This window comes from Puma concolor, chromosome A2, assembly GCF_028749965.1.
Source record: "Puma concolor isolate L17-30 chromosome A2, mPumCon1.1.hap2, whole genome shotgun sequence".
In the NCBI taxonomy this organism is placed as follows: domain Eukaryota; kingdom Metazoa; phylum Chordata; class Mammalia; order Carnivora; family Felidae; genus Puma; species Puma concolor.
Window position 1 is genome coordinate 132,172,327 of NC_141668.1, and position 14,185 is coordinate 132,186,511.

At 42.5% G+C, this 14,185-nt stretch overlaps 1 protein-coding gene across 3 annotated transcripts in view; it reads left to right on the plus strand.

Moving 5' to 3' along the window:
• The window catches only part of EIF4E3 (eukaryotic translation initiation factor 4E family member 3), a 227,380-nt gene that overhangs the window by 21,197 nt on the left and 191,998 nt on the right, over positions 1–14,185 (plus strand). For all 3 annotated transcript variants that reach the window (XM_086697605.1, XM_086697604.1, XM_086697606.1), the window contains exons 3-6: positions 3,829–3,923; positions 5,567–5,627; positions 8,170–8,236; positions 11,645–11,800. In XM_086697605.1, coding sequence (XP_086553731.1) covers positions 3,829–3,923; positions 5,567–5,627; positions 8,170–8,236; positions 11,645–11,800 — 379 coding nt within the window. The remainder of the gene's footprint in view (positions 1–3,828; positions 3,924–5,566; positions 5,628–8,169; positions 8,237–11,644; positions 11,801–14,185) is intronic.

The window sequence follows — 14,185 nt, forward strand, 5'->3', positions numbered from 1 at the left end:
GACTTCACCTTGAATCCTTAAATTATGCAATGAAATAGCTGTTATCTGCTCATTATGTGGAGAACGAGGTTGGGTTTCAGGGGCCCCATGAACTGTGAAGGTGATCCTGAGAACCATGGTCCTAAATCCAGGTAGACTTGCTTGGATTTTCACCTCCACTGATGAGCCTGCCTCCATTCAAGGAAGGTGCCAGAATGATGCTTGAGAACGTACCCACCAAAGCGCAGACTGCAAGGGCAAGTGTGGCCCTCATATATGCAGTGCTGTTCCCCCAAGGACTCATCACAGTGCCCTGCCCCTCACTGGTGTCTGCAAATGTTGAGCAAACGAATGATACTACCTGACTCTTCTGCCTGTCCTTATCCTTGAGTGATCGTTCAGGCTTTTGGAAGAAGCACTTAAGCACTGTACAGAAACATTGTGCTTACGTCTGCTTCAACCTACTATTTGCAGGCCGCTTAGAATTAATGATGAGAGTTACAAGAATCCTAAAAGCCATTTGGCTTTTGAAATCTATTTGCAAGTTTCTATCTGTAGTAAAATTTAGGTGCTTGAACAAAAATAAAAATGTGTTACAGAGAATATCATCATGAATTCTCAAGCTTCCAGTGAAATAGCTCTTTTACTTCTGTGGGTAGGGCGGTGTAAGGAGCTGGGCAGTGCTGGATTCCTTCCTCAAGCTATTTCACCATCATGCATACAGTCGTCTCCCCTTGTCCAACAGGAAGACATTCCGAGGCCTCCTGTGGATGCCTAAAACACTGCCTTGTGCTGAAGCTTACATATACAAAGATTTTTTTTTCATGTGCAAGCATACCTATGATAAAGATGAGTTTACAGTTAGGCACAGTAAGAGATTAACAGCAGCGATGATGAAATAGAACAATTATATACACTATAATAAAAGTTACCCGAATGTGGTCTTTCTCTGTCTCTCAGAATATTGTCCAGTAGTCAGCCTTCTTGTGATGATGTGAGATGATGAAATGCCCACATGGTGAGGTGAATGACAAAGGCTGTCATTCATAGCCACTAAGCTACTATGGAGACCTTCTGCTCTTATGTCAGAAGGAAGACCATCTACTTCTGGACCACAGTTTACCACGGATAACTTAACAAATATTCCACACATTGGATAAGGTTTGCAACAAGGAAACAGACCGGTTTAGTGCCGCAGATTTTAAACGGGGCTCTTTTCAACGGCATCACCAGATGTTTTGCTCCTGTTTTGTGTTCACACACAAACTTGTAAATATGTGCCTTGACAAGTACCTTAAGTCAGAATTCAGTCTATTGCTGTAACTTCTTGGGCTGTAGTCTCCTGTCAGATGTGCCAAGACTAAAAAAAATCAGCTGTCAGGTTTAAAAGAGAAACTTTTACAGCTACAAACCTTAGCACGATCCTTCGAGTGTTTTCTTTCTGGATGAGGAGAATATTGTGTTGTTCTTTTCAAGGTGCTTCAGACACTCAGTGAAATGCTAGGATATGAGAACTTTGGAAGGGGGGCGGTGGGGGACAAGGGCAGGTGCTTTGTTTTGGGTGCCCCATTAGGAGGCGTGAAGGTTAACAGCACCAAAGTCCTCTTAGTAAAGGAGGGATTTTTATTCTAGCATAATTTGATCCATAAACTCTACACAGGTCACTGCCACATCATCGCACAAGTCCCAGACTAGAGCTAACCAGCATGCTCAATGTGGTTAAGGGCATTTCCTGGCAGGAAGATGTCTCTAGCAGGCATCCCTCATTCTGTGACTCCCTGACCTGGTCTGTGGCTTCCAGGATTGGAGAAGGATGTGCCTAAAACATATAGTAACGTTTTCAAAGGAAATAGCATAGTATTTAAGAGCACACATTTTGGGGGCACTAGGTGTCTCAGGCAGTTAAGCCGGGTCATCATCTCGGGGTTCCTGAGTTTTGAGTCCTGCATCCGGCTCTGCGCTGACAGCTTGGGGCCTGCTTCAGATTCTGTGTGTGTCTCTCTCTCTGCCCCTTTCCCACTCGTGCTCTCGCTCATTCTCTCTCTCTCTCAAAAATAAATATTAAAATATTCTGAAAAAAAAAAAAAAGACACGTTTTGCAATCTAACTGTGGGGTTTCAAATTCCACCTCTATCTGTTCACTTTCACACCCCAGACAGATATTGGAGCAGTGTTACCATCTCCACCAGTAGCAAACCATTATAGGGTGAATACCTCCATAAGGACAGATACCTGTTTGGGGGCCTGCTGTTGTTACCACTGACCTATTTTCAGCTCTTCCCCATGTAGCACCACTTTTGTATAAGGATCAAGATATTCTTGATAAATCTACTGCCAAGTAGTTTTCTCTTCTGTTTTTTTGTCAGGTGGTTTTCTGACTTAAATTTTATCTTACATTTCATTGCAGGTGCTCTTGCCATTAATTTGGCTTTAACTTTTACACCGACAGGCTTGAACACCTCATGAGGAGTACCATCCAGCCTACATAAAAATTTCATTTACTGATATTACCCCATTGAAAAGGCCCCAGGATTTATTTTTCTAGTTGTTCTGTTAATTGTGCTTTCCTCACATCTACTAGGAAACCCAGCCAATCCCCCTTTACTGACCTCACCACACAGAGTGGTAACTCTTGTTTGCGTAGTAATTCTACACACAGAGTAGATGATGTAGTGGTACTATGGCCTGTTCCAAATGGTCTGAGAAGGGTTTTCTTATTTTAAGCCTAATCCTCGTCCCAATCCTAGTGGCCGTACTAAGCATCGACTCTGGAACAGATTAGTCTCCGGGCCTGCATTTCCTTATGTGGAAAACAAGAATAATAATTGGGCCCCTAAATGAGGTTTTCAGTAGGATAGATTCCATGCGTATGTAAAAGTTCATGGGCCAAAGCCTGGTGCTCTCACTGCTACTCTTACTACTGTTAGTATTATTCTGTTATTTTTATATAATCTGGTTTTGTCTACTAGCCGCCCTGTGTCTTAGTTAGTTCCAGCTACTATAATAGAATACTACAGACTGTTTGGCTTAAACAGTAGTAGACACTGGTTTCTCTCAGTTCTGAAGGCTAGAAGTCCAAGCTCAGGGTGCCTGCGGGGTTGAGTTCTGGTTTACAGCCAGCCATCGTCTTGTTCTATCTTCACACCATGGAAAGAGGGCTTGCTTTTCCTGTCAGGACACTGATCTCGTTGTGGGAGCTCCATCCTTCTGACCTAATTACCTCCCAAAGACCACCCTTCCTGATCCCATCCCATTGGAGGTTAGGGTTTCCATATATGAATTGGGGGAGGACAGGAACATGGAGTTCTGTTTTGGGCAACTTGTTGCTTTAGTACCCGAGCTGTTCCCTGTTCATTCTAGGAGGGAAAGGAAAGGAGACAGTACCTAAGGTGATCCCTCTCTGCCTCCTCTTCTATAGCTATCGCCTAATCCAGAGTGGAACAGTCTCCTTCGGGGCTTAGAAAGAAGGCGGGTCTGTGTTATAAGGAAATACGGTTCATTACATGGATTCAGCACTATAGTCTTTGTTAGATGCCATCGACCTGCCAGAAAAGTCATTAGCAAGGTCCTTGCTCAGTTATATGTGGAGATATGTTGCATAGGAATGTTTGTTTAATAACCATAGCTTCCTGAAGCATAGAATTTGGTCTGACATCAGCAAGGAACGTTCTTTAATGCTATGTTACATTTTCTAGTAGGGAACTAGAAAGAATACTGAAAAGAAAATCTATTTTGAATGGTTAAGACAATGAGAATCTGATTTTTTTTTCTTTAATGCATTAATTTTATAATCTAGTGGCATTGTAAATCAATACTGGGTATATTAAACAAAGTGTTTTTCTTTTGAAGATATTCTGGAGTGTGTACAATAATATCCCTCCTGTGACTAGCCTGCCTTTGAGATGTAGTTATCATTTAATGAGAGGAGAGAGGCGACCACTTTGGTAAGTGTCTAACTTGTAATTTGAGGTTAAGGTGGGAGGGAAGTGGTCGTGAACCTCATAAAATATTTACCTCGTGCCAAATTGGAATGCCAAAGTAATTTTCTCCTGGTAATGATGGAAAGTAATTTTAGCTATTACTTAATTATGAAGGAAGCCGCTGCTCACAGTCTCCTTCACCTTGGGCTCCAGGATGATTCGTGTTCCCCACTGCACACCCCATTGTCGTCTCACCAAAAATAGGTCATCGTTAGCATGCAGAAGTTAGGGTGCAGCTCTTTTTGTGGAGTGCTGCTTCTTTTGGGTGTGTTCTTTCATTTGCTCATTAATGGCCTGGACAGTGGAGTGAAAAAGCCTAGAGGCTTTCGAGAGATGAGAGGAACAGATGGAGTATCCATGTCTGTTGTATGGTTGCTCCCCAGAGACCTATCTCACGTGGACCACATAAAGAGCATCGTGATCCAGGCCATGGCCCGGGGTCTAGAGGAAGGTATCCTTCTTTAATAGCTTGGTGTCATGATGAGGTTGGCAGACAATAAGCCAGTTTGCTTAGGCTGGAGTCTCAATTAGTAATCCGTTCTTATATCACATCCCTCCACTGTTCTGAGTTATTTGCTCGTTAATAAAATGGAAATAGGCCCTGGCTCATTTGGTAGCCAATGACAGAAGCGTAACGTGGGCCTAGATAGATAGATAGATAGATAGATAGATAGATAGATAGATAGATAGATAGAATTTGTCTTTGTCCCTGTAACTGAGCTGTCCACTGGTTAGGGCTGATTTCTGGCATATCTGAGTGCTCAAATGTTATTAGGAATCTGATGCTCTTCATCAGATTTATTATGCTTTCCTGTGGGTTGATTTAATTTTTCGGGCAGGTTTTCCCATGTGTGGTGGCAAAATGGCTTTCCTGAGTTCCAGGCTTACACCTTACGTGTTGAATCACTGTCAGCCTTCGCCAGACCCATTAACATGCCAAGGCTGGCTCTCCTTGGCTCACCGTGGGCCCTCTTTTACATCCCTGACCAGTGACTGGGACTAGGAAGAGGCAGTTATTCTCCTAAGCAGACCTGGGTCATAAGCCCTCTTGAGGCTAGGATGTGGAATCAACCCTGTTGGAATGGGTCTGATATAAAGTAGGGGACAAGTAGCTCCTTAAAGGGAAATTGGGGTACTTCTCCCAGAAGAGCAAGCAGATACTAAACAGGAAAACATAGGAGATGCCCACCATGGGGGCCAAGTGTCCTGTTAGGCATACGTTACAAGGTTGATATGAAAATCAGAGGAGACAATATCATGAATGTGGCTCTGAAACATAAAGGCGTTTACATATGGAAAGCCCTGTATTAATTGGTCTGTCCCCAGATAGTGTAGGGAACATCTCATCTCCGCCTCCTTCAGGGTGAGAAACAGGTGTCCCATCACCACCCCTGCCCTTGTGGCCCCTGAATCCCACTTTCTTCCCTCCCTGACTGCACTCTGTTCCTTTCTCTTTCATCTGCTTCCTTGTCCGGTGAAAGGATGGAGGGAGAGTTTATTGAAGAATGTTCTATTGTTTGTTGTTTTTAACGTCACCTGTTGTTGAACTAAATGCATGTAATTCCTTAATCCTTGAGTATAAATTTAAACCTTGGTCTCTGATCCAGGGAAGAGGAGAGTAATGCCAAGGGCGGCGTCTGGAAGATGAAAGTCCCCAAGGACAGCACGGTAGGTTAATTCTGACCCTTTTCTAGAACTGGCTATGGTTGCGATTGTTGTTGACTGCATATGGTGAGCATCTTGGGCTTTTTAGACAGTCCACCTGGTAGTCTCAGAACAGGACTGGGGGTGAGAAATTCTGTTCTGACCTTGGCGATTTTCTGCCTCACGGTGTCACCTTGAAAATGTAGTATCGTGTTTCTCTAGAGGGATGATGTGGTAGTGTGACTGTATCGTAAAGTCTGAAGAGCCACATACCCACAAACCTCCCAGAAAGGCTGACTGTGGCGGTCATTTCCTCACCAGCCATAACTAACGTGTGGAAGTTGGTGTACATAGTGAGAAGCAGGATCCCGCCCACCAAGGGCTCACTTGTCCTTCCTCCCCTGATGTTGGTGCAGAGGCAGGAGATGCTTGGAAGGCCAAGCGTCCTACCATTCTTGGGGGTTTTGTGAGAGGCTGTCCCTAGCCTCCCTGAGGGGCTGATGAAAGCCTGGTTGGTGGGATGCTTGTTTCTAGCGGCCAAGCCTCAGAAACCGAGATTTTCTAGGAATGGGCTCGCATTCATCATGCAGACTGAAAATGAACACGCAAACCTATTCTTAAGCTTTGGGAAACCAAAACACTTCTTTGAAAATGGATGAAAGGGCACAAGCTACCCAAGTCACCTTTTCATGGTTTCTTTTATGTGGATAAGCTCAAAGAACTGCAGTGTCTCCAGAGACCCATAGGTTTGAGTCATTTCCCTAGAAGCACAAACCTAAAGATATGACCGGATTTATTTGTGAATGATGCAAGCTGTCGCCAAGATGCGCAGCTCCAGGATTTGCCTGGTGTTTGGCTTTCCTAAAAAATGTCAGCGGAGCGAACAACCAGGCCAGGCCTGTGAAGCTCCTCTTGCCCCCCTTTCGAAGGAGGGAACGCAGAGAATGGAAGAGAATGAGAGAATGTAAGTTGTTTTTAATTTCGGCGAGAACGCCTTTTCCTTCTCAGGTTCTTTAATTACCCACACCAGGCTTTGAGTTATGGTAGAAACAGTAGTGATGTCAATGTGTGCTAAATGGTAGCTGTTGTGCACCTTGGCCCTTCCTCTCCCTGGCCATGTGCAGTCACAGATAATAACATGTTCATATTTGTACAAGTGTCCTCATGCCAAGAACCTCACGCCCTTTGAATTGTGGAGGAGTGGGAGTGTGATGGGCCAGCCTTGTCTGATGTGCCAGCGAGGGCAGGGAACTTCCCCTTGCCCCTGGCTTCCTTGCGACACCCTCAGCTTCATCACCAACAGTGTAAGACACTGCACGTGGGATAGGTGGGGAATGGAGAAGATGATTTCGAGAAGGGAGCATCTAGGAAAGGGAAAATAAAATCCTCCTTGACAGTGAAAGGTCACAGTGCTTAATTGCTATCCTCTTGGTTAAAAATTCAGCGAGGCTGCTTTCAGCTTCTTAGAACATAGTAATAAACACTATTATTAATAGTTAATATGTAGCGAGCACCTGGCATAGAGCAAGCCTGCAGCTATTTGCTGAATGGAACTTAACTGTTAGGTTCTATTGCTGCAGTCACAGTGCTAAGCCCTTTGAATGCATTTGTTGACTAATTTCATGGTCACAACAGCCCTGGGAGGCCAGCCCGTTGTTATTCCCCCCTTCGCCTAAGGAAACTGAGACTCCCCGGGGTTCCTCACTTCCCCCGTTACAGACTCCGCAACCTGTCAGGATTCAAACCCAGTTCTGAGAGAGCTCAGGGCCTGTGAACTCTGGCAAGGACGATAAATAGGACCAAGAACTTTTCAAAGGGGAATAACTGGAAGCACTTCTAGGCCTCCAGTTACCTGTGAGTGCACGCTAGGTGCTGACCGGATGGCCTTAGGAGATCTTGGGTGGAAGGGGCTCCAGGTCTGTCACTTGTAGAGGTGGACGGGCACACGTACTGATCCTTCCAGGGATATGCATAAACAGTTGGTCTCCAGTGGATGGAAGTCTGCAAGTCTCTAGTATTCCCTAAACCAGAAATTTCCTTAAGTGCTCATCACTTGGGTTGCTTTTTAAGTACCTTATAAACTGCAAGAAAAACAGAGGGAAGGAAGGGTTTGGGAGAGAAGGATTTTACTAATAGCATTCAGCTGTAGTCAGGTGATCCATTTTGAATCAATGAAAGGTAAAGGAATTGAACATCATATGTTTGAAAACATTCTTCCCCCACCCCCCATTCTTTGAACTTCATACTGGGTTTTACTAGAGATTGGCTTTGTGGCTTTGGACACAAAGGCTTTGGACACAACTTTGGACCTCTCGTATGTCTCTGTGTAAGGTTATCTGTAAAACAATACAGTATGTGCCAATAATGGGAGTGTTGACACCTGTGATCTGGGGATGTCTGTGGGCTCCAAATATGGGCATGAAAAGTGCATATGAAGCTGAAGAAAATGTGACTTGTTTAGCTCCTGGAGATACTTGTCTAAAAATATCTATGTTGTTATTGGTCTTTTTTTTTTTTTTTTTTTTTTTGGTTTTGTTTGTTGTTTTTTATTCTTTTCCCATGCCAGTCCACAGTTTGGAAAGAATTGTTGTTAGCGACAATCGGGGAACAGTTCACAGACTGTGCCGCTGCAGGTAAAGAAGCCCGCACCATCGTTCCCCCACTCATGTGTGCTTGGCTTGTGCTTGTCCCTCGGAGAGGTTTGTTTTTGTGTGTTTGGCTTTTGACATGTTTTGAAGTTGTTTACTGTGTAACTGTGAAGTTACTTAGGTTTTTTTCATGTGATCATGGCATTTTGTGTTGTGTGGATGTGTGTATGTGTGCATATTGACATGTGTGTGTTACATGTATACATATGTGTAGTATGCATATATTTTTTCCCACATAGCTCATCTCAATAGTATCCATGAACATCGTCCAAAGTAAATAGCAGAAAGGAAAGAAAATTTGGTATCGTTTGGCTCTTAATACACTTTGGGGGAGGATTCTTATTCCAGTTCTTCCGGGGGGGAAGTGCCTTTGAGGTCTAGCGGGGTTTACAGTTAGTCAGGCACAGCCCTTTCTGTCCTCCTTAGTTTTTTCTCCCTTCCTCCTGTCCCTCTTGTGGTCCCCTACCTGAACAGACTTAACAAAGACCAGGCAAGGATGTGCCCACCATTATTACAATTGAAGCTGAAATACAAGGTCTAGAGGCATTTTCAAATATTGAGTGAATTTCTCCAAGCCTCCCTAAGCCCATTTTTATTTTGCTCTTTTTTTTTTTTTTTTTTTTTTTTTTTAAATCATGAAAACACTGAAAGAGGAGAATTGAATTGTTTGTTTCAAGTTTGGTTTTCTTCCTGGCTAGTTCCTTCAGAACGCTCCTGAGGTAATATTTAGAATAACAATTTACCTGCTCAGCTTTCAGGTAAAAAAACCTTTTTTTAGGTAAATTAGTACTGATTAATTAGTCCTCAGATGTCTTAGTTGGTACTGTCTTCAGGCCCGTCCCCCCTCCCCAGGCCATGCCAGTGTCATGGCTAGTTTCAAATTCATCTACTAGCAGTCTCAATAATTCTCCTTTTGTTTTGCTCCCTTATTACACCAGTTTTCATTCCCTTAAGACAAAACCTGGGTTAGGATGAAATTGTCTTAAAAGTACAGGTTCCTTCTGTTTTAACAGGGAGTCATTAGCAGCTTCACAATATGAAGCCAAAAATGCGTCCTGGGTATAATTATAAACACATAAATCCCTGGGAGAGGAAGTTTCCTGTGCAAATTATTCCTGTTTCCAGAACCAGGGAAAATAGTCTAAGTAATAATAAACAGCCAGGATTGAGTAAAGAAGGCCTGTTGTTCCGCGGTTGACTTAGGAAGCGAGTCCACTATTAACTGTCCGTTAAGCATTAGCTCTTCTATTAAGCTGGCTCTGCCCCCTGAAGCAAGTCGGCCAGTCTCTCTGGGCCTCCCTTCCCCCACCTTTAAACAGTGGCTCCTCCTAGCTGTCATGGTGCCGGTACCCTAAAATAATTAGGGTTTTGCTGGTCGATTCTACTTATGAATATTACACATCCGCTGATGGATCTGCCTTTGCGTAAGAGTTGCAGCCTTTTACCACACCGCTTCTGAAAGTGCTATGCTAGTAGGATCCACCTAGTTACCGACAGCCAAGCCAAACCGAAATCCTGACGCCTCAGCAGAGTCAGCATCCATCAGTCACAGCACCCTCCGGCCAACAGTGTAGAAGTAGGCCCTACCCAAAGACCAGACAATGTTGATGTTTCCTACACAGCTGACCTCGTGTCTCCGTGGCCCTTCTTGGAAATGGTCAACTACGCGTAGGGTTTCTCTCTTTACTTGGTGATTTTCTGTTCACGTAGAAGTTTTAATAGTGAGTTTTAGCAAGTACACGTTGGAGGTGTAAGTTTTTTTTTAAAAATGAGAAACCTGAACTAAAACAACGTTTTTGATGCAATAATAAGTTTCTCTTGGCCAAGGAATGGCCACCATCAGGTCCTATTTGTTTTTTTGGAAATTCTGGGTTAAATGTGACATATACGCAGCAAAATACACAAATTGTAATGTGTACAGCTTGATAAATATTCATGAAGTAAACAGGTTCCTGTAACTGCATTCTCAGGGAGCAAGCAGAACATCACTTACCCCCTAGAATCCTTCCTTGCCCTCCCTTCCCCCAAAGGTGGCCACCCGATCTGGCTTCTGATACCATAGGCTGATTTTGCCTGTTTTCAAACATTTATATAAATGGCATCATTTAGCGTCAAGTTATACACATTTAGCCAGGATCAGTGCAGGGAGGGAGGAAAGGAAAGGAAGGAGGAAACAAAGGAATTATTTTACTAAAGACGCATTGCTTTAGTAAATTGAACATGCCCTCACTTAAATTGTATTAAATACTAGAATGTTTTAACCCCCAGAAGACAGCTGGAGAAATTGACGGTATAAATATTTAGATATATGGATTTAGAGCAAATTAGGCCAGTTAGACAAAGCATATTATTCAAGGCAAAATTTCCTAATTTTGATAATGCTCATCTCTCGCATTTTACTTATAGATGTTGAGCATGCAAGTAGAGAGAGCTGACCGTGTTTCATTAATATGCCGGGAGCATGCAAACCAGGAGTCAAAACTCTTTACTCCGGTCATTATCCTGTAAATTAACATACAGTAAGTGGCTGCAGGGGTGCGTATTATGGTACGACAAAGCCTTACTTCCCCAGCCACCATTTTCAAGTATCCACAAAGTGGACCCCAGTCCAGAATTTAGTTAAATAAAAGACCTACATTAATCAGTGTAGATGAGTGCTTTAATGTCCATTTATGGAAGCCCCAGAATAGCAGAGCCGAACTCCGAAGATATTTACTCTTACTTTATATACAACGCTAACAGATGGCCATTGGTTCTGTAGCCCAGAGTTCAAAACCCGCAGGGGGATGGCCAGGGAAAAGCACTGGAGAGCAGAAAGAATGAAAAGGAAAGGAGCAGACAAGCAAACCACAAAAAAACAGAATGAGCCACTTGGAACACACAGTTTGGGGCCAGTTAGTATTGGGGCAAATAGCGCTCACCGCCCCACGATCTCTGAACGTTTGGCAGGCAGTCAGGAGAAATACTTGCTGTTTTTAACAAAGACAGTCAAGCATCGAGGAAAAGTTCATTTGAGTTCACTTGGCTTTCATAGGATAGAGCGTTATGCAACCCATTTTAGAAAAAGTCTCATCAAAACAGACTAAGAAATCAGTCAAAAAGCTTTGGTAACATGTTAAAAAGGATAAATTACTTATCTGGAAAATTCGTTTGGCTGGAACATGATGTTTATCTAAGTTCCTGGATAAATGTGATGTGACTGTTTCAGCTTTTGTCCACTAACTTGCTTTTTGTCCAACGTTTCCCCTTAGAAACAATATTTATTACGAGTTCTCTTGTGTCACCTTTTTATTATCGAGTCCATAATTTGCAGCTAACATGATAAGTGCTTAAAAAACAATGTAGACAGACTTGACATTATCACTCATTTCTTTTTTCCCTGCCTTCCCTCAGATGATGAAGTAATAGGAGTCAGTGTCAGTGTCCGGGACCGGGAAGATGTCGTCCAAGTCTGGAATGTAAATGCGTCTTTAGTGGGCGAAGCAACCGTTTTAGAAAAGATCTATGAACTTCTGCCCCACATATCTTTTAAAGCAGTATTTTATAAACGTAAGTGCTTCATTTTCAGTTATTACTTTCTAGCTTATTCTGTCATACTTTTAAAGATAGAGACTGTGTTGCAAATGAGATGGAGGTAGAATCACTCAAAATTCTATAATCCAGAAAATAATTCAATAAAATACACGTGTTTTGTTTAAAAAAAAAAGTTTAGTCTCAGAAATTAAAATGAGATTTTATTATCATCTAAACACATGAATCAGAAAAGGTGGTACATATTGTATTTATTTCAGAAATTTAAGCCTGATCTTAAATTTGTCATTCTCAGGAAAAAAATTACCTTCTATTTGAAGCAACAATAACAAAAATGTTATTATATGAGCTGGCAGGTAGATATTCAGTCATCCCTTCATAAACAGGAATTTATAATGTATAACATCTGTATTTGTGGAGGAACTTGTTCTGAGCGCGGGGATGATTGAATGTTCTACTGAAATGCTAATACTTCCTCATTATGGAAGACTGTGACACAGAACGAAAGAGAATTCACGCACAGTGGTGAAATGTTAACAGTATGAATAGGTGTGTGGACCCATTGTTTCCATCATGATTCATGTTCATTGCTTTTGTGTGCTCTTTTGAAAAAGTCATCTTTTTCATAATGAAAACACCCCTGTGCTTATTAAACCAATGTTTGGTAGATCAAACTGCAGGTTACACTTTTAACAGTGAGTTAGAGAAACGTACTGATAGCCCTACACATACATAGGATAAATTCCTACTTCCCAAACTACCCCAAGAGCCGATGACCCAATTTTTTAAACTCTGGTATTTCATGGACTCTAAGATGCCCTTGACTATGGTGTCATTTTACTATTCGTAAGAAGGAAAAATAAAAGGCTCCCAATTAAACAATGACATTGTATTGATTCCAGGGGTCTTGAGATGTGGGGTGGGGAGTGGGGAGTGCATCTCAGTTTTGCCGAGATATACTCCATTACTGTTTCCCAACCCCTTGCCAAAAAGGAGGGGAAAAATCAAATGCTCTTTGGAGATTGTCTTAGTATGATAGAGGTTATTAAAACAAAGACCTCCCTCGTAGGAATCCTACGTTCCCAGACCAAATGATTTAGATTTTAAGCAACAAGACTGACCTGTTTCTGTCGGTATTCAGGAGGTGCTCAGCTTCTGAATTTTAAATGAAAGTTTAAATAAAAGAGATAGAAAGATGGCCCTGCCGAAGTTGATTCTTGGCTGTGCAGTGTGGAAATTGCACATTTGCAGATGCAATTTTCCCTCCTTAGGGGACATTAATTGTATTTTCAATCCAGATATTAATTGAAAGGTCACCAGGGGTCTTTTCTGGTTTTTCTCCTTCACAAGCCTGTCTGGAAGAAGTGTGTTTCATGGCCATTTATAAATGGGGCTATAGCATTCTTTACCACCTTTGAAGCAACTCCACATTTGACTCAGAAGAGGAGAGAAGCAGTTTGGAATCATTAAGTCAGGCACTCTGAATTTTTGTCCCCCCTTCAACGGTGTGACCTTGAGCAAGTCACATCTTCCCGTCTGTTCGCTTTCTCACCAAAATATCGAGGAGGTTCGTCTTAAATGATCTCCAAGGTTCCTTCTACTTCAAAATTCTCTCATTAAATTTCCAAGTAACATGGTTAGCAGCAGGTCCAAGATGATAGGAGTATATCATTAGAAAATTAAGCCACAGGGTGGTTAGGCTAGTTTTTAGGGCAGTGGTAATAATCAGGTAAGACTGAACAAGGATGAGTCACAGCTTAGTTGTTATGATGGCTTGAGGGGGGGGGAGGGGAAGCCAAATCTGGGGGAAAAGTTGCAACATGGCCAGTTGAATCAAGTTGAATAGATGCCCTAAAGATAGATGCCATTGTGAAGTTTGTGAGTAATGCAGAACTGGCTAGGGTCTCTGTAGAAATCCATATTTTAATGGCATAAATTAACATTTAAAGACTCAAAGATTATTCAAATAAAAATTTGAATTGGAAAAAACAAGCAATTCTCTTTATTTTATATAAAGCAGGCAGTCCTTTACTCAGTAGGGTTATTATATACCACGTGCTACAGAATTGATTTGGAAAAATGAGGTTTGTGCAGAAATCTTATTCACAGCATGATGGAGAACAGTCGTAGGGTGAGCTAAGTTAGAAATGGCCAACTCTCTGCTTTTATTCTGTCTTGTTAATAGGATCCTGGTGTAAGTATTCACAAGTGTACGAAAGCCAGGTGACATGGCAGGTTTTCCATGTGGAAAGAGCCCAAGCATATTCGGTCAAGACCTCCGGCAGGGGAGATGAGAACTGGGCCGTTGTTAAGTCATACATGATTTGGATACAGAGTAATTATTTGACTGAGAAACTCACAGTGTACAGAGACCCTTCCCCCGCCCAATCCCCCCCCCCCCCC